Source organism: Mangifera indica, chromosome 3 (genome assembly GCF_011075055.1).
Source record: "Mangifera indica cultivar Alphonso chromosome 3, CATAS_Mindica_2.1, whole genome shotgun sequence".
In the NCBI taxonomy this organism is placed as follows: domain Eukaryota; kingdom Viridiplantae; phylum Streptophyta; class Magnoliopsida; order Sapindales; family Anacardiaceae; genus Mangifera; species Mangifera indica.
The window spans coordinates 3,257,953-3,275,690 of record NC_058139.1 but is presented as its reverse complement, the minus strand read 5'-3'; the positions used below and the strand labels follow the sequence as shown (position 1 = coordinate 3,275,690).

General features: G+C 32.5%; 3 protein-coding genes across 4 annotated transcripts; 1 reads left to right on the top strand and 2 right to left on the bottom strand.

The window, feature by feature from the left end:
• The first annotated feature begins 3,229 nt into the window (after nt 1-3,229).
• Nucleotides 3,230-7,110, top strand: LOC123211457 (rhodanese-like domain-containing protein 11, chloroplastic). 2 transcript variants are annotated; one of them, XM_044630204.1, is made up of 10 exons: nt 3,234-3,439; nt 3,588-3,683; nt 3,814-3,921; nt 4,210-4,306; nt 4,618-4,657; nt 4,758-4,832; nt 5,464-5,551; nt 5,689-5,756; nt 6,537-6,609; nt 6,706-7,110. In XM_044630204.1, exons 1-10 carry the CDS (start codon nt 3,281-3,283, stop codon nt 6,787-6,789), a joined length of 888 nt encoding a protein of 295 aa, XP_044486139.1. In that variant the 5' UTR covers nt 3,234-3,280; the 3' UTR covers nt 6,790-7,110. The 2 variants fall into 2 exon arrangements, with proteins under 2 accessions (XP_044486140.1, XP_044486139.1); XM_044630205.1 differs by lacking the exon at nt 5,689-5,756 and having other exon boundaries at nt 3,230-3,439.
• A 757-nt stretch (nt 7,111-7,867) lies between these two features.
• Nucleotides 7,868-9,746, bottom strand: LOC123211456 (cytochrome P450 71AP13-like). The gene is made up of 2 exons (XM_044630203.1): nt 8,753-9,746; nt 7,868-8,674 (listed from the first exon to the last, which is right to left on the bottom strand). The coding sequence occupies exons 1-2, from the start codon at nt 9,659-9,661 to the stop codon at nt 8,063-8,065; spliced, it is 1,521 nt and encodes a 506-aa protein (XP_044486138.1). The 5' UTR covers nt 9,662-9,746; the 3' UTR covers nt 7,868-8,062.
• A 3,270-nt stretch (nt 9,747-13,016) lies between these two features.
• On the bottom strand, nt 13,017-14,833 carry LOC123210608 (cytochrome P450 736A117-like). The gene is made up of 2 exons (XM_044629070.1): nt 13,896-14,833; nt 13,017-13,801 (listed from the first exon to the last, which is right to left on the bottom strand). The coding sequence occupies exons 1-2, from the start codon at nt 14,799-14,801 to the stop codon at nt 13,190-13,192; spliced, it is 1,518 nt and encodes a 505-aa protein (XP_044485005.1). The 5' UTR covers nt 14,802-14,833; the 3' UTR covers nt 13,017-13,189.
• Between the last annotated feature and the right edge of the window lie 2,905 nt (nt 14,834-17,738).

The following is a 17,738-nucleotide window of genomic DNA, read 5'->3' as shown; positions in this document are numbered from 1 at the left end:
TTGAATATTCAACAAGAACATCTTATTTTTTTGTCATAAGCACCTTAGCAATCAAATTATCTAGATGATCTTTCATAAAAAGGTTTTTCTTTCGCATGAATATATATCATAACCTTTCTCTAAGAGTTGGCTCATACTCAGAATATCATTCTTCATGTTGGGGATATAGTAAACATTAGAAATGAATTGGTGTCTTTCATTATCAGTTTATTGATTGTTATATTTTTTAACATAAATATTTGACTGTCTTCTCAACATCTGTGTAACTTTATAGTTCAAGGCATAATGTCTATGTGATACCTTTAGGCAAATTCTGCATCGACAAAGCAGGAGAGAGATATTGGGTCTGTCTATACTCTGTCTATGTATCCCATATCGGTTAGTGGTGAGAAAATTTGACTGGTTAAATAGTCTGTGAGCTCCTTAAACTGTTAAGATGCGTTTTGAGTTGTAAAGCCCAAAAGTAAAATCATGATGGACTGTGTGTTCAAAGTGGACAATATCTTGACAGTGGGTCGGGTTATTAGACCAAAGATGTTACAAACGGTATCAGAGCGACTTCGCGTGTCCTCTTGAATGATAATGGGGCAAGCCTCAACGAAGACGATGAGTCCTGTAAGGGGGGGTGATGTGATACCCTTAGGCAAATCCCACATCGACAAAGTACGGGAGAGATGCTGGGTCTGTCTGTACTCTATTTATATATCCCACATCAGTTAGTGGTGGGAGAATTTGACTGGTTAAATAGTCTGTGAGCTCCTTAAACTGTTAAAACGTGTTTTGGGTTATAAAACCCAAAAGCAAAACTATGATGGACTGTGTGTCCAAAGTGGATAATATCTTGACAGTGGGTCGGGTTATTGGACCAGGGATGTTACAGTCCATCTGCCTCCATGATGACTTCCTTCGTTACTCTAGTCTTCTTCTTTGTCTTGCAAGGTGAGTTTGGTTTGAAGAAATTGCTCCAAAGTCTCCTCTTCTTCTTTTATTTCTTCTAGTAAGCTGGAGAATTTGAATGGTTAAATAGCCTGTGAGCTCCTTAAACTGTTAAGACGTGTTTTGGGTTGTAAAACCCAAAAGCAAAACTATGATGGACTGTGTGTCCAAAGTGGACAATATCTTGATAGTAGACCGAGTTATTGGACCAGAAATGTTACAGTCCATTAGCCTCCATGATGACTTCCTTCGTTACTGTAGTCTTCTTCTTTGTCTTGCAAAGTGAGTTTGGTTTGAAGAAATTGCTCCAAAGTCCCTTCTTCTTTTATTTCTTCTAGTAAGCTTGCAAAAACCCCATGAGTTGCTTAATAGTCATAGTCTCCAAGTCAATAGTGACAATTATGTGCTGAAAATTTTAGTGCAAAAAATGAAGAATTTTGGTTAGCGACAACTTGAACTCTTGAAAAATAATTGGAGATCATCTTTGATCCTTTCATATAAAGGGATTTAAACTCTCCTCTTGAAGTTTATATACAAACCTTCATCACCTTCTCTTCTCGTTGGCAACTCCCACTCTTCCCTAGTGGTAGTTGCATTTTCAATTTTCTTAAACCCTCATAAAAGGGCCTGATAGATTGCAAAGAGAGTTTTCTTGTCTCTCTTTCTTGAATCCTTCAAAGTATCCCTCTAGGCAACTTCATTTTCAAACTTCTCACATACTTTTCCATAATCTCCCATTTTGTCCTATGACTTGAGCAACACATTCATCTTGATGCTCCACTTATCATAGTTGCTTTAGTTGAGTACAAAAACTTGAAAGTAAACCATCCCTTTTGCCATCTTCAAGATCTTTACAGCTTTGATATCACTTTGGTGGAAGGGAAGTCTTTAGTTCAAGACTAATTAGAAGAAATTGAGAGAAGTAACTTGGAAGAGAAGACTGTTAGAGTTATGTTTTGTTATTGTAGTGCTCAAGGGAGCCTTCTATAGTCAAACTTCCAACTATCAACCCACTCTTTTAATGTCGTTTATCACCTTTCACAATAAAACCTACCTAACAACTCAGTAAATGAGGACTAATCTAAATAAAGGCCTATTGGGCTGAATAATACGAGGCAATTACATGGAATAGCTAGTATCTAGTCTAAAAAAACCCATAGAAAGAACCCAAAACATTTGTCCCTAATCAAGTTTAACCTTCAACAAAATGAGCCTAGTTGTCCATAATTATATGCTAGAGGATATAACCATATATGGGGCAAGCCCAGTAATTTGGTTAAGCTTATCCCATAAGAGGTAGCTTCTTGAGATTAGGTGGGAGGCTCATTGCTTTAACTCTCTTCCTTTCCCGCTTGATTAATAACCATAACAGAAACCATAGTGAAAATTAATATCAAGAAAAATTGACAAGTCATGGTGCTAACTTTTGCAGTTAATGGAGAAGGAAGGTAGAAGACTAGACCACACAAACATGGGGAATGGATGAATATGTCAAGGGTTGTAGTTGATCATTTTCCATATAAAACAAAGGGTTTTATTTACCATCTAAATAGAATAAATCTTATTCTATTAATTAAAATTCTTTTTTAATTATAATTTCTAGTTTTATATACATAATCATATTCCAAATTTAACCTTTTTTTTTTTTTTTAAATTTCAAAACCCTGTTTAAATTGATTGGATAGGTAAAATCTGCAATTATTTTATTTCTTTTTAAACTTTATGTAGTTAACCTTCACATAAAATTATAAACAAAAATCTTAACTCAACCATGATAAGAAAAAATTAGTCTACAATACATAAGATTATTATGATCACTAAATACTAAAACTTCTTTTCTTTTTTAATTTTTTTTGGAAAACTTGTGAGTGTTTTTATTGGTTCTTGTTGCATAGACTTGTTACTGAAAAAACCAAAAATATAATTCAATAAAATAGTGACTTGATTGATTTATGATTCTTCATCCATTAACAAAATTTTATTTTGACATGGGAAAATGTTTTTTTTAATAAATTTAGTAACATTTTGAAACCTTTCAAATGTGGGAAGGAAGAACAGTTGAAATACATTTGTATTAGATAAATATTAATTAAAATTAGGTTTAGGAAAAGTTTGATTGAGATTTAAAAAATAAATAAGGTAAATTTAGAGATAAATTTATTAAGATAAATCATGAGAAGAAGGTAAGCATTACTCTCAAATTTTAAGCTTTAAGAGTTGAATTTACTAATGTATCCTTTAATTTTATAAGGGCAAAATGGACAAGTAAAAGTTGCAGTAGCACAGACAGGATAAGCAAGGTAGCAAACCCAGTACGGTTCTGAGTGTTAACAAACTCTTCGCAATGGAAAATCTAGCACTTCCCTATCTCAATGCTCTTACTGTGTTGCCTTTGAGTTTTCACAAAGAACAAAGCACAAAATTATTGGGGAAAGCTCGTCATTTTAAATCCGTGAAGCCATCTTCTCTCAAACTTACACCATCTGTTAGTACTCACCATCCTGTATGTATTATCTTCCATTTTTCAGTTCTGATTAATGAGTTTTATTTTTTTAACTTTTTTATTTTCTCATTTCTTTTCATAGATATTTTTCTTGGCTTACCATGTGTGGGTGCTGAAAAAATGAAGGGTTTTTGTTTGTGTTGCTTAGAATTCAGGCTGTGTCCGAATGCAAGCTGGTGAGGAAGACTACGAATTGAAGCAGATGAGGGACATGGCTGCTGCAAAGAAGAGATGGGATACTATGGTATTTCACAAAATTTCATGTCATTGCATTAATTTTCCTTCCTGGTTGTTGTTAAGGAGTTGTGTTTTCTGTTTTGTGGTTAATGCGGTCCAAGTTTTTATATGCTTGTTTTCACTTTTCAATTATGTAGCTCAGGGAAGGAAAAGTAAAGGTACTTACACCTAGGGAAGCTGGCTATGCTATTCAACTCTCTAACAAAACCTTACTTGATGTTCGTCCCTCTTGTGAGCGTGAAAAGGTGAATGTTTTATTCTTTTCCGTCTAAATTGAAATCTCACCAACATAGAAGTTATAGAAGTTCTTAATTATATAATAAAAATACTTCGTATTCTACAATTTTATATAGTATTTTTTGTAACCATAGTGATTTTCATGATAGAACTGTAATCTCATCATATTTCCCACATACCTTAAATACGTTGATTTTTAAAATTTTATTGGTTGGTCGAATGCTAGCCCTTTTTTGCATACTGTTACATATTTCTCTTTTGGTCATTGAATTTTAATTTTTTAACCCGTTTTGAAGGCTTGGGTTAAAGGCTCAACCTGGATTCCAATCTTCGATGTTGATAATGGATTTGATGCTGGAACACTTTCCAAAAAGATCACAACTTTTGCCATGGGTATCACTACATTCTTGCCATCTAGTATTTCATAACTTATTTGTCTTCCATGTTAGTTTTGTATCTCTTACGTCCTTTATCACTATGATTATTTGGTTGTTTAAGAAATTATTACTCAGTAAAATTGTTTATTCTTTTATTTGACATTCGGAAGATAAGATTGGAACTAAGGTAATTAGTTTGACTTGAAACACACAGTGATTAAATAAATTCCTGGAGGAAAAGTGATTATTTGGTTTCTTCTAGCAATCTTAATAAATTCTCTATGATATTTTGTGGATTTTGCTCTCAAAACTGATTTATGTTCATAGGTGGCTGGTGGAGTGGTGCGCCTACATTATCTTATAACAAGTATGTTTTAGGATGCTTTTAAAATTTGAAATTTTGTGGGTTTCTGCCTGTATTTCTGCAGTTACAATTAATTCCATGGTTATTATCTCCTTCATTCCAGGCAGTTCTTATCAAAAGTTGAGGAGAAACTCCCCAAAGATACAGATGTTATTGTTGCATGCCAGAAAGGATTGAGGTGAACCTGTTTTCAATTGATTTTCACTTTGATGGCTGAGTATCAAGGGACTTGTTCATGATTCATCTGCATGTTAGTATAAATGTCAATATTTGTTCCAACATCATCCATAGGGAAGTAAATTAGAACAGTTAAAATACTTTCTAGTTAATGCAAAAGCTAATTTCAATTTATTTTTTAGTTAATTGAGTTTGCTGGTGTGGAAGTGAGTTTATTCATGTCGGTCTTCTTAGATCTATATGTATGTATGTATGTATGTATGTATGCATGTACTTCATTTCATTCACCTCATGACATATACAGAACAGTGGAGAATGGTTTGGAGAGGAGAGAGAGTAGAGAAAAAGTTAGAGGCTCTGGATGGAAGCAACTCTTTTGTTTTTACAACTTAGAATTTAGATTCTTGAATTTCCCTTAGAACCTTTGATCACTATTTAAAATCATAAAATTCTTATTTTGTCCATTAGTTATATCCTGAATTTATGTCATTAGTCCGACCTCAAATCATGAGTGATTTAGTGCTTTTTATTGACAGAAAGGCAGATTGGAACTTCCTTACATATAGATAAATTGAGTTTCATCTGTGCCTCACAATAAGTTGTATTTCCTTCACTAACCATAATTCTGACAGATCTCTAGCTGCTTGTGAGCTTCTATACGATGCTGGATACAGAAACCTTTTCTGGGTTCAAGGGGGTCTTGAGACTGCTGAAGAAGAGGTAAATATGTTTCCATTGTGAAATTCTGAAGTTCCTTTTATAATTAGGCTTCGCATATTCCTTTCTACTTTGCTTTTCCTTTTCCATTTAAACTAAAATCTCAATTAATTTAGTGTGTCCAAACTTTTTTGGATTAGGAACTTACCAGAGAAGGTCCTCAACCTTTGAAGTTTGCTGGAATTGGAGGGGTTTCTGAGTTCCTTGGGTAGATCTCTTTATTGGCCTTTGTCTTTTGATGCATTTCATATCCTCATGTCTCATTTGTTTGAACAAACATACATGAGAGTTCATGCAATGGACAAACACAGAGAGAGAAAGGGGGGAAAAAAAGAGAAAGCGATCTCTCAATCACACTCAATTTGAGAGGCTTAACACAAGTTAAAACTCTAATATGTTTTCTATACTGTTTGTAACACTCACTCTTCTTCGTTCATTTATCTAATGGCTATGAAAAGATGATTCTAGAATTTATAATATATAGTACTTAGCTAACATTCAGTACATTGTAGTGGGACTAAGCATACAATTTTTGCACTTTTTTTGTGCAAAATGGACAGGAAGAAAATATCCATGCATTGCATTGCTATTTTCTCTATTTCATGGAGATGCATGGAATAAGTGGATGTCAGCTCAATATGTCATAATCATCAGAACATGTTGAATGAGTTATGTCTTGTAAATTGCTTGGGATTGTCTGCCCAAGAAAAGTATTGCACATGATGTCATCGAATTTACTTAAGGTCTATGACTTTGTTAATGGTTATTGTGCTTTTTCCCACCATCTTCTCTTAGGAGATCTGTAGCTCACGGCATGTTATGCTTGGAATTTATGTTTATTGTCTGCATTAAATCTCATTGTAATTGTATAGTGCATTGTGGTCTTGGATAATAAAATAGCTGGCTTCAGGGTGTTGAAAACTTGTTGACCTGTTATTTTGATTTTGATGACACTGCACTTTTTTTTTTCTTTTTCTGTTACATCCAGTTGGACAGATCAACAAAGAGTTCAAGCCGCCAGGGAAGGTTGGGGTTACCGATTACTGTTCTCTGCCCGTCTGGTAATTATAATCTTTCAATCTCAGTTAGGTGGCCAACTTTTCATCCTTAAGTTCAATTTCTACCCCTAGTGACATCATATGCTGTTTCTGATACAGGTTGGAATCTTTGTCGTTGTTGATGCCTTATTTATTGGTGCTCAACAAGTAGGTCGTTATATCCAAGACATAAGATCTCACTAATATTCATTGGCTAGGCTTGAAGGTAGTTGATTACAACATTTGAGGGACGACACTACCTTAGTTCTGGTTCACTGCATAGAATCCAGAGAATTGATGAGGATCCCAGTTTTGTAAGTTAGAGAAGTTCTCAAAGCGGTGACAAAACCTGCCAGTTGAAAATTCAAAACCAATTGTTTTAATGCTATGAGTTAGTTTTTCGGTGATTGCCGTGGCCATAACCTGTCACATAGTGCTGGCTTGTAAAGAAAATTTCCTTTCTTTTCTCTCTCTGTGTATGTTACTGTGAATTTTGTAGCCTTAAATGTATCTCTGTTAAATTTATATGCCCTGCATAGCTTTTTACTTTTTACTAGACTTTATAGGGCATATGGCTATTAACTGCAACTCAGCTGAGCAGACCTTGCGCGACTGAACAACAGTGAATTGGTCCAATTGTTCAAGCCAGTAGTATTCCTTCGTCAATTATTGTCTATTAATTCACAGTTTTTCTTTTATGTAGGATTTGTTAAACCTGCTACTAGATGGATTGGGCGGCTTCTTCTAAACCCTAAGCTCAAACTGGTTTTTGCGCTCATCGTTGACCACAAGTCAAACCTCTTTTCAGTAGAAACATAATCGAAAATCAACCGTGAATCAATTATATTTTATTTTCCTCTCAAATTTCAGAGTCTCATTGGGAATATTTCTCTTAGTTGGAGACATAATGAGGCTGCAGGGGCTTGCTTCATTGTTAAATGGAAAATGTATGTAGGAAAATGAGATTAAATGCGATGCAAGATAAATTTATTATCATTGCAACTACTAAAATTTTGATAGTGCTGATTATTGTGTGAAAAACGAGCAACCAGCGAAGCAGGGAGCGATATTTTTTACTGTTCTCTTTTGATTTATATTTATATGTTGCCTGTGCCTTTTCTATGTTTTTTGTGGACATGGTAATAGAGTTGGGTTCTATTTTGGGTAGTGGTAGTCAAGCTTTTTTTTTGGTTTTTTTTCTCTTTTAATTTTTTGCCCTTTTCTGAGAGAGCTAGGAGCTAACTTTCAATAATCCCGACAAGCAAGCTCTGAATACAAGTAATTTGCAGGATACCAGTATACCAAGTGTGGATTGTGGATTCAATTCATTGTTCATACAATCTTCTGGCGCACAAATTGCGGCCTCATCCGTTTCTTCTTTTCTGCATTTCACACAAGATAAAGCAAAAGCAAATGATTGATTCTGTTTAGGCTTATACTCGACATGTTTCTTATTCCTGATGATTGATGTATTTCATTAGGGAAAGTGTGGCTTGGCAACGACTTCTAAATGGGCTATCCTGTGCATTGTGATGCCAAAAACTTCAGTCAAATCTAAATCTTTAGCATCAACACCAGGGGGAAGCTCCCAATCAAAGCTGTGGAGAAGCTGTGCTAGAGCAAGCTCAACAGTTGCTGCTCCGAATGTAATAGCTGGGCAGCTTCTTCTACCAGCCCCAAAAGGTATCAGCTCGAAATCCATTCCCTTGAAGTCAATAGTGCTGTCCATAAATCTTTCTGGTTCAAACTTTTCAGGATCATCCCAGGATTCTGGGTCCCTCCCTATAGCCCAGGCATTTACGAAAAATCGTGTTTTTGCTGGAATATTATACCCTTCAATTGTAATTTCTTCCATGGATTCCCTTGGCACTAGGACTGGAGCAGGAGGGTGCAATCGGAATATCTCTTTGATGACAGCTTTCAAGTAGTGCATCTGAGGAAGATCACTTTCCAATACTACTCTTCTCTCTCCAAGAATGCTTCGAACTTCGGCTTGAGCTTTCTCCATGACTTTGGGATTCATGATAAGCTCTGTAATTCCCCAATCAAGGGTTATGAAGCTTGTATCAGTTCCTGCAGCAAACATATCCTGCAATCTATCATTCATCAGTTTTGGGATATTATACTATAAAGCAAAGAAGCAGAAAGTACAGATGTCTTTACTGACCAAGATGATGGCTTTAACATTATCCATGGTGAGAGGCATTTCGTTAGATCCATTCTTCTGTATGTCAAGTAAAACATCCACAAGGTCCGGCTTGTTCTTTTCTCTATCAGGATTGAGATGCTCATTTATCACCTTATCAAAAAACTTATCGAAGCGTTGGAAGGTGTTCTGGAGTCTTAGTTTCATGCCCGTTAAGCTGTGAATAAACTCCATGGAAGGGAAGAAATCGCCAATACTGAATCCCCCAAGTAATTCTTGATACTCCTCAAGCATCTTTTGGAACCCATATCGATCATAGTCCCCTGCTCCAGAGAAATCCTTCCCAAATGCAACCCGGCAAAGAACGTCATTCGAATACAATCCAAGTATCTTGGTTAGATCAGTCTTGTTGGGATAATTCTCTGCTACTCGGTGAACCAGACGAGCAACTTCTTCTTCTCTGACAAAGCTGAAGGACTGAACTCGTTTAGCACTCAGTAGCTCAAGTATACAAATTTTTCGTATATGTCTCCAGTAAGAACCATATGGGGAGAAGACAATATCGGTGCAGTCATAAAATAGGTGTTTAGCTGAAAAAATCTGAGGACGGCTTGAAAGTGCAAGATCATGAGTTTTCATCACTTCCTTCGCCATTTTAGCCGATGAAACTACCACTGTTGGGACCTGGCCAAGTTGTAAGTAGATGATTGGACCAAACTTCTCAGCCAGGCAACGGAGAGATTCGTGAGGCATGGTACCAAGCTGGTGAAGGTTTCCAATAACAGGAAGCTTTGGAGGGCTTGGGGGAAGATTCAGCTTCCTTTTTCTTAACTTCCCCTTTAAGAAGAAATTAAGCAGTAGCACTAGAAAAATGGATGCAAATAGCATGGAGGGTTTGAAGCCTTCCTGAAGCCATTGAAGGAAAGCCATTGGAGTTTTCTCTGAAACAAGGGAAGTTCAACACTAATTTATATATTTGAAGAGAGCTCCCTTCAGTGTTTCTCAATTGTTCACATGTTCTCTTGATTGGTTAAAAAAAATATCTTTCTGTTTGCTTCTGATTTTCTCTCTATTATTTTTGGCGAGCTTGACTATTTTTATGTTTATTTAACTTTTTCCAACCCCACTCGGATACTTATCTCTGCGTTAAATCATGAGTCTTAAATTTTCCACGAGGATGTCCTTGGAGAGCCGAATTTCTTATCTCATTTCCGCGGAAAAATCGAAATGGGAGCCACATGGCCATTCATTTTCTTTGTGTAAGGACAAGAGATCGCCATCGCGATTTCTGACAGACAATAATATTTTCAACTTTTTGGCCTTTGGAATTTTATTGGCACCAATCAGGCCATTACCAGCCCAGCCAAAACAAGGAACTTAGCGCACATAAAGCATTGTTTTTCATTTGAATTTAATTGATGGGTACGTAGTTAGGAAAAAAACAAACCCTTAAATCATGATGATATATTAATTTTGCGGGTGAATTTGAGATTTAATTATTTTGAAACTGAATTAGTAAGAAATTAGTTCAAATAACTGATGATAAAAAAACCTTTACTGCAAGTTCATTTTAACTAATAGTGTTTGGTTTGGTTCTTTTAAGAAATTTTTTTCTATCCTAACTTATATGAATAATATTTTTCAATTCAAAATCAATTATGTTAAAAAAAAAATACTTCTCCAAAAGCAGATATATTAAAAACAATAATGGTATAAAGATAAAATAGTAATTTTATCATAAATTAATTTAAAAAAAAAATTCTTTTATCTGATTTAAATATTTTAAATACAATAATTTAATTATTAAAAATATTTAAAAACTCATAAATTAATCTATAAAATCTTTTTAGACTCTCGTATATTTTGAAACTAATATATGTCTCCAACAGTTATAATATAACATCCACACTAATTATTTGTTGTATTTGTCAATTCATTATGGTGTAATTATTATTTTTAAAACTATTAGAGAGACAATAATATTTTAATAATTTTCAAAAGGCTCTTGAATCTTTTCCAAAATTTCAATAATTCAATATTTTCAAAAAACACCTCTAATATTTTTTAAACAGTGGGTATAGGTAAAAAAAAAAAAAGAAGGAAAATAAGAGATTTCTTATGTAATTTGGATATTTAAAATTTTATTTTTAATTTTTTGTTAATTCAGTATTATATGATAATTCTAAAAAATAAAATAATAAGGGGAAAATAATAATTTTATTTTCTAGTACTGTTGTTTCATTAATAAAATTTAATTTTAGGTAAGAAAAAGTTTTTTATGCCAACAAGGGATGGAAAATGATTTAAGGCCAAACATTGGGTGGAAAATGTTATTCACTATTCTTTTTAGGTTTTGTTCATGGTAGAAATTTTTGTTGACAAATTTGCCCTCATCAACCAATCATAAGAGTTCGGAATTTTTCACATAAATCCAAGTTTAAACAGCGACTATCTTAGTTAGAGATATTTTTCATAATATATAGAAAATAAATTTTAAATATAATTATAAAATTTAAAAAAATGTAGACTTTTCTCTTGGGTGGAAACCAGACAATAGGGACCATGATAGTAGAATTGAGAATTATACCGTATTTAAGAAAATCTATTTTTTTTTATATTATATATAATGTATTATATTATATAAAATCGTAAGATAATGTAGTTTTTAAAAAATAATATTAATAAATTAATAAAAAATTTATTTATTATATCATTATATTAAAAAATATTATAAATACAATTTTAAAATTACTTAAATACACCTCTTTCACCTTATTATTTGTTTAAAATAATTTATTAGTTTACATCAATAATATATATATATATATATATATATATATATATATATATATATATATATTTATTTATTTATTTATTTATTTATTACCATATGAAATTAACAAGTATTGTATGGACAGAATTATAGTATAATTATGTTGGGAGGGTGGTGATTAAGGATTGTTGTGTTGTTGCACCGTCACCATCTAATAATAAATATTACTGTATTGTTGTGTTGCTCTCATATTTTTGCTGATTTACGTTGAAGTTGTGGTGGCAAATTGTAGAGATAAGATTTTTATGCTCAAGTGGCTAGACTTTACCCGGTTTGGATGCCCACAAATTTTTGGTCCACTACTTTGTTTGGCAATCGACCCTGGCTTATCTTTCTACCGATTTTTTCGCTTAAATTTCATTTGTCAACCGCTTAAGTTAATATTAGGCGCACTTATAATTTGATTTAAATTATAAAATAAAATCAAATCATTTAAAAATTATGATTTAATTTAATTTAGTTTTTAAAATAGTTTAGTTTGAGTTAAATTTTTTTTTTTTAAATTTTGATATTGCGATTTAGATAATTTTCAAACCGAATTAAATCATAAACTATATTTTTTAAAAATACAAAAATATAACTATGTTTGACAAAAAATTTTAATAAGTAATTAGGTTTATAAGTTGTTTTTTCATATTTATTTTGTCATTAACTTTACAGATGTATTATATATATTTTATATTTATTTTAATCATATATATTTTGTTTTAGAACTATAATTTAGTTAATTTTATTAAATGATATATATTTAGAAATAAATGATTTTAAAAGATTTAAATTATGACAGTTGAATTGTGTATCGTATTGTATATAAAAAACTAATTTACTATATCATGTATTATATTATATAATATGTCTTTTAAAAATTAAAATAATAAAATACTAATAAAATATAATTGAAATGTCATCATTTTGAAAAATATCACAAACACGGTTAACATTTTAAAATTTTTCACACACACCCCTAATGCACTATCATTTTCTCTCAAAAAGTATATCAATTCGTATCAGTAATATATATCGTATTATATGATACGTCTTGTATTGTGTGATACGTTTATTGTATTGTATTAATTCGATATACCTTATGATACGTATTAATTTTCATCTGTGTTGTATTGTATCGTGTGTTTTAGGATACTGATAATTATGATTCAAACCATAATCCAAATATGACCAAACCATATTTTTTCAGCTTGGTTTGGTTTGGTTTAAAAAATTTTCAAACCGTTTTTTTCAGTTTAGTTTAAAAAATCTGTCAAACTGCATCAAACCGGACCATACACCACCTAACTAATATAAACTGGGTTATGTTTCTTAGATGTCTTACTGTCAATTTTCTTATCCCACATACTACTTAGCCTATGCTGCAACGAGCTTCGACTATAAATGACAATAGTTTTACAGTCTTACAAAAATTTATCAACTATATATGTAGTTTAAGGATATCAATTTAAATATGAAAATGTCCGTGCCCCTAACATTCTGCAATTATATAACAATCCACAATCTTGCTCTGTAAAAAGAAACAAAAATTTAATAACATAAATACCTTGATAACAGGCCTGAAAACACACGCTCACTTGATGTAAAGGTTTTATTTTCTAGACGGAATCTTGAACTAGCTACTGGAAAGTTGGAGTTGCAACAACACGAAGAGGAATCATTCTGTGGGCGGTAATACCAGTGCATTCTGTCATGTCCAAGTCTTCTGGTTTTGTTCCAACGGGTAATGACCAATCAAACCTGTGAACCAGATTTGCTAACACGATCTCATTAGTAGCCATGGCAAATAGTGTTCCAGGGCAACCCCTCCTGCCAGCTCCGAATGGTATCAATTGGAAATCATGACCTTTAAAGTCTATAGAATTGTTTAAGAACCTCTCAGGACTGAAATCATGAGGTTTATCCCATGATGTGGGATCTCTTCCAATTGCCCAAACATTTGTGATTACTGTTGTTCCAGCCGATATGTTGTAGCCCATAATTTTTACATCCTGGGTTGATTCTCGTGGTACTGATAATGGAAGAGGTGGGTGCAGTCGAAGGGTCTCTTTGAGTACAGCTTTCAAGTAATGCATTTTATCTAAATCTTCTTCTTTTACATTTTGTTTGCCATTGGCGATTCGCCTCACTTCATTCTGCAATTCCTTCATGACTCTCGGGTGCCTCAAGAGCTCCGCCATTGCCCATTCCATGAGTGTGTATGTGGTATCAGTTCCGCCAGCAAATACATCCTGACCAATTAACAACAAAAAGAAAAATTAGAAGTACCCAAAAAATTATATTAATGCATTTACATGTAAAAATCGTATGGAGAGAGGTAAATACCAGGATGAGAGCTTTGATGGTAACTATATCAAAGGAAAAATCATCCTTGTTATCCTTTTGAACCTCAAGCAAAACATCCACAAAATCCTTCCCTTCTTGACTTCCATGGTTTTTAATCTCTCTTTCCTGACCATGTAAGTGCTCTTCAACAACTTTATCTAGAAACTCATCAAACTCTTTGGCAACTTTATTCGCTTTTGCATCTATACCACTGAAATAATTTACCCATCTAAGCCATGGAATGAAGTCCCCTATATAGAAACCGCCCAGTAATTGCCCAAGCTCCCCAAACAACTCCTTGAACTTTCTCCCACCTTCACCTTCGCTATACTTCCTCCCAAAAGCCGCCCGACATACAACATCATTTGTAAACAAAGAAAACATTTCACTTAAATTCACTGGTATTGTTAACGATGCATAACTTTCAATCTTCTTCATAAATAGAGATATTTCTTCTTCTCTTACAGTTTTAAAAGACTGAACCCTGAAATTACTTAAAAGTTGGAGCACGCAAAGGCTTCTTATCTTTCTCCAGTACTCACCGTAAGGAGCAAATGCTACATCCTTACCATCATAAAAAAGCTTATATTTTATCATGGATTTGGGTCTGTTAGAGAATATAAGATCGTAGGTTTTCGTGATCTTACGAGCTGCGTTTGCGCAGGAGATAATGAGTACTGGCACTCTTCCAAAATGGAGGAGCATAAGAGGGCCATGGCGTTGAGCTAGTGAGTGGAGGGAGAGATGAGGATGCATACCTAGTTGGTGAATGTTTCCGAATATTGGGAGCTTTGGTGGTGATGGTGGTAGAATTTTGTGGGAACTTGAAGACGAGAAGAACCATTTGATTAGGAAGCATGCTGAGGAGATGAAAAGAATGACATAGATGATATAAAATTGCAACATCTTGTTATTGCTCGTTAAGTGTATACTGGGAACTTCTTTTAATGATACACATATATATAGAGGACAAGAGGAAATATGCACGGTTAAATTTTTTTACATACAATAAACCATTGCCTGAGATATGACAAATGGTTTTGATTGTATATATCATAAAGAGAGACGTGCTATTTTTATAGTAGAATTATAAATAATTTATTTTTAATTATTTTTGTAAATACGACTTTTTATACCGATAATACCTTTTTCTTCAATTCACTTCATTTTACTTTATTTTTCCCTTAATTTTTCTCTTTTCTCTTCCTTCTTCTAGAAATGCTGCATATTTAAGAGGAAAAAAAAAAAGAAAGTTCACTTTCTAATACCTGCATTGGAAATTCTGATTTCTCTTAAAATTGCTAAATTTCAAGTTTCTCGAATCTAATCACTCGAGTTTGGTCGCTTAAGTGGAGTATCGTGATGAGTGACACTTTTTTAACATTTTACATGGTTGATATTGATATTTTATGTAATTGATATGAAATTTTTAAATGATCCATATAAAATAAAAAAAAGTTTATTCTACTGAGCTTAATATCATTTTACCCTAGTTGAGTAATTGAACTCAGAGCAACAAAATTTGAGCCATTTGAGTGACTAGTCTTGACCAACTTGAGTTTATTTAAATTTGTTTGGACATGATCTTATTTCATTTTTTTTTTAAATTAAATTTTAAACTCAATTTGAATTAGCGTGATTCTTTTTTTGAATTTTGTACACACTAAATATATTTTTGACGTTTTTAATTTTTTTTTAATACTAAATTCTTTCATAAAATCATAATATGTTACATTTATTTTTTATTGAAATATATAATGGAATTCATTTTCATGTTTTTGTATTTTCGGATCATATTTTCCATTCGAGGCTCAGTCATGAACACTGTTGATATCATGTGTATTGCTCTACCTACTTTGTCTAGATTGATGAGTTAATTATCATTTGACATTGTTTCTTAAGCTTCCAAATGATCTTATTCCTGTCATGTATGTTGAATGTATGAAAATGTTTTAAGTGAATGATGTTCATGTTCATATGGTTTATGTAAGTGACACTTATCTTTAGAATCGGTACTTAAAATGGGTGTTACCTCACCCTAAAATCACATTAATCATGATTTAGTTTAACGAAATTGGGTATTTGAAATCCAATAAGAATTTATATATGAAATTAAGTAATTAATAATTTAATTCATTTAAAGATGTTTTAATAGCGGAATATTAACTAGTTCTATGTAAATAAATTTTAAGAAATATAAGGATTGAAACCTTAACGACTCAAGTATTTATATAAGATCTAATTTAATTTAGTATTTTACATCATGTGTATAAAACCTATAAATGATTAATGAATATATCTTGTTCATAGAAATTAAATATTAAATTTTATTGGTATTACCTTCCTTTCCAAAAGAAGAAAAGTAGTCAAGATCTGATTAACAAAGAGCCACAATAACTTTTTACTTATGAATCAAGTATAAAACCAATAGGCAATTACAAATTCGTATCCATTAATATATGTTTGCTTTAGTTTTGGTTGTTATCGACACAATTTGAATCCATTATTAGATGTATGTTTTTGTTGTTCTTGTTTCTGATCATAGTGGTTGATTCGATTCCATTATGCTATGTTTCCAACATTAAGCACTTCTAAGTTAGATGACGCATACTTAGCGATTGTGGACAATATTTAGGACAAGTTGCTCCATTCTTTTCCTATAATTGTACAGCCATGCATTTTGCTACCGATTTCATTCATGAATAGAAGCCAAAAGTTGAAGATGTGGTGGCAAATTGTAGAGATAAGATTTTTATGCTCCGAGTGGCTAGACCTGATGTCCCAATAATTTTTGGCCAACTACCTTTTTTGACAATCGACCCTTCTACTGTTTTTTTTTTTTTGGCTTAAATATCGTATCTCTATCGCTTAGAGTCAACATAAACCGTGTCACGTTTCTTAGATATCCCGCCGTCAATTTTCATCCTACACTGTTCCAGCCAAGTATGCCACATATTCATTAGCGGGAAATTGAAATTTTTACACTTTTTTTTGTTATTGTGTATACATATATATCACTCATTTTAAAGTTTAAACAAAACTACCATAACAGTATAACATTTTTTTAAAATATCTCTATTGATGTAACTCATGCAGAAAGAGAGAATAACATCTCTCTTTTTTTCTTCAGTCTTCCAGTGAGAAAGAAATCTATGTAGTATGGAAAAAAAATTCTTCGACAAAGAAAACATGTAATTGAATAATAAAACTTATATGTTATGTGTTTTCTTTATGAACAATTGAAAATCAAATAATGTATGATAAATTCATGTTCATGAGTTCATGTGAAATTTAATTTTGTTATGATTTTATGTTATTAGATTATTTAATACTGTTATTTCATGCTATTTTTATTATTTAAAGTTGTTATAATATTATATTAATAGTTATAAAATACAAAATTTTAAATCTGAAAAATTTTCAGACGAAAAAGGGGTTGGCGCCAACCGCTTGGTGTTAACGCCAACCCTTGATGGCAACGCCAAGGGGTTGGCGACACCAACACCCACTAACTTATGTTTTTTTAAAATTTAGTTCACTATATGAAAGATTTAGCTCACGTCAACACCCATGCGATGGATCTCACTGAATTTAAAGATTTTTAGATTCTTTTTCATATAATGGGGTCTACTGCATTTAAAGATTTTTAGATTCTCTTTCATGAAAATAATATTTTAATTTATATGTGCCCACCATATGAAAGAAAATCTTAAAATTCATAAAAGGAAAATGAACTTTTTAGTTTTAAAAAGGGTTGACGTGGCCAACCCTTTAGCAAGTAAGGGTTGGCATTAACTCCCTTGCCAACTTATTTTTACCTTTTTTTTTTTAAGTGAAATGTCA

Coding starts and splice junctions, on each gene's coding strand:
- LOC123210608 (XM_044629070.1), bottom strand. CDS start 14,801: ATGTTGCAATTTTATATCATCTATGTCATTCTTTTCATCTCCTCAGCA. Junction 13,802..13,895: donor CCATCAAAGCTCTCATCCTG/GTATTTACCTCT, acceptor TTAATTGGTCAG/GATGTATTTGCTGGCGGAAC.
- LOC123211457 (XM_044630204.1), top strand. CDS start 3,281: ATGGAAAATCTAGCACTTCCCTATCTCAATGCTCTTACTGTGTTGCCT. Junction 3,440..3,587: donor CTGTTAGTACTCACCATCCT/GTATGTATTATC, acceptor TGTGTTGCTTAG/AATTCAGGCTGTGTCCGAAT. Junction 4,658..4,757: donor CCTACATTATCTTATAACAA/GTATGTTTTAGG, acceptor CCTTCATTCCAG/GCAGTTCTTATCAAAAGTTG.
- LOC123211456 (XM_044630203.1), bottom strand. CDS start 9,661: ATGGCTTTCCTTCAATGGCTTCAGGAAGGCTTCAAACCCTCCATGCTA. Junction 8,675..8,752: donor ATGTTAAAGCCATCATCTTG/GTCAGTAAAGAC, acceptor GATAGATTGCAG/GATATGTTTGCTGCAGGAAC.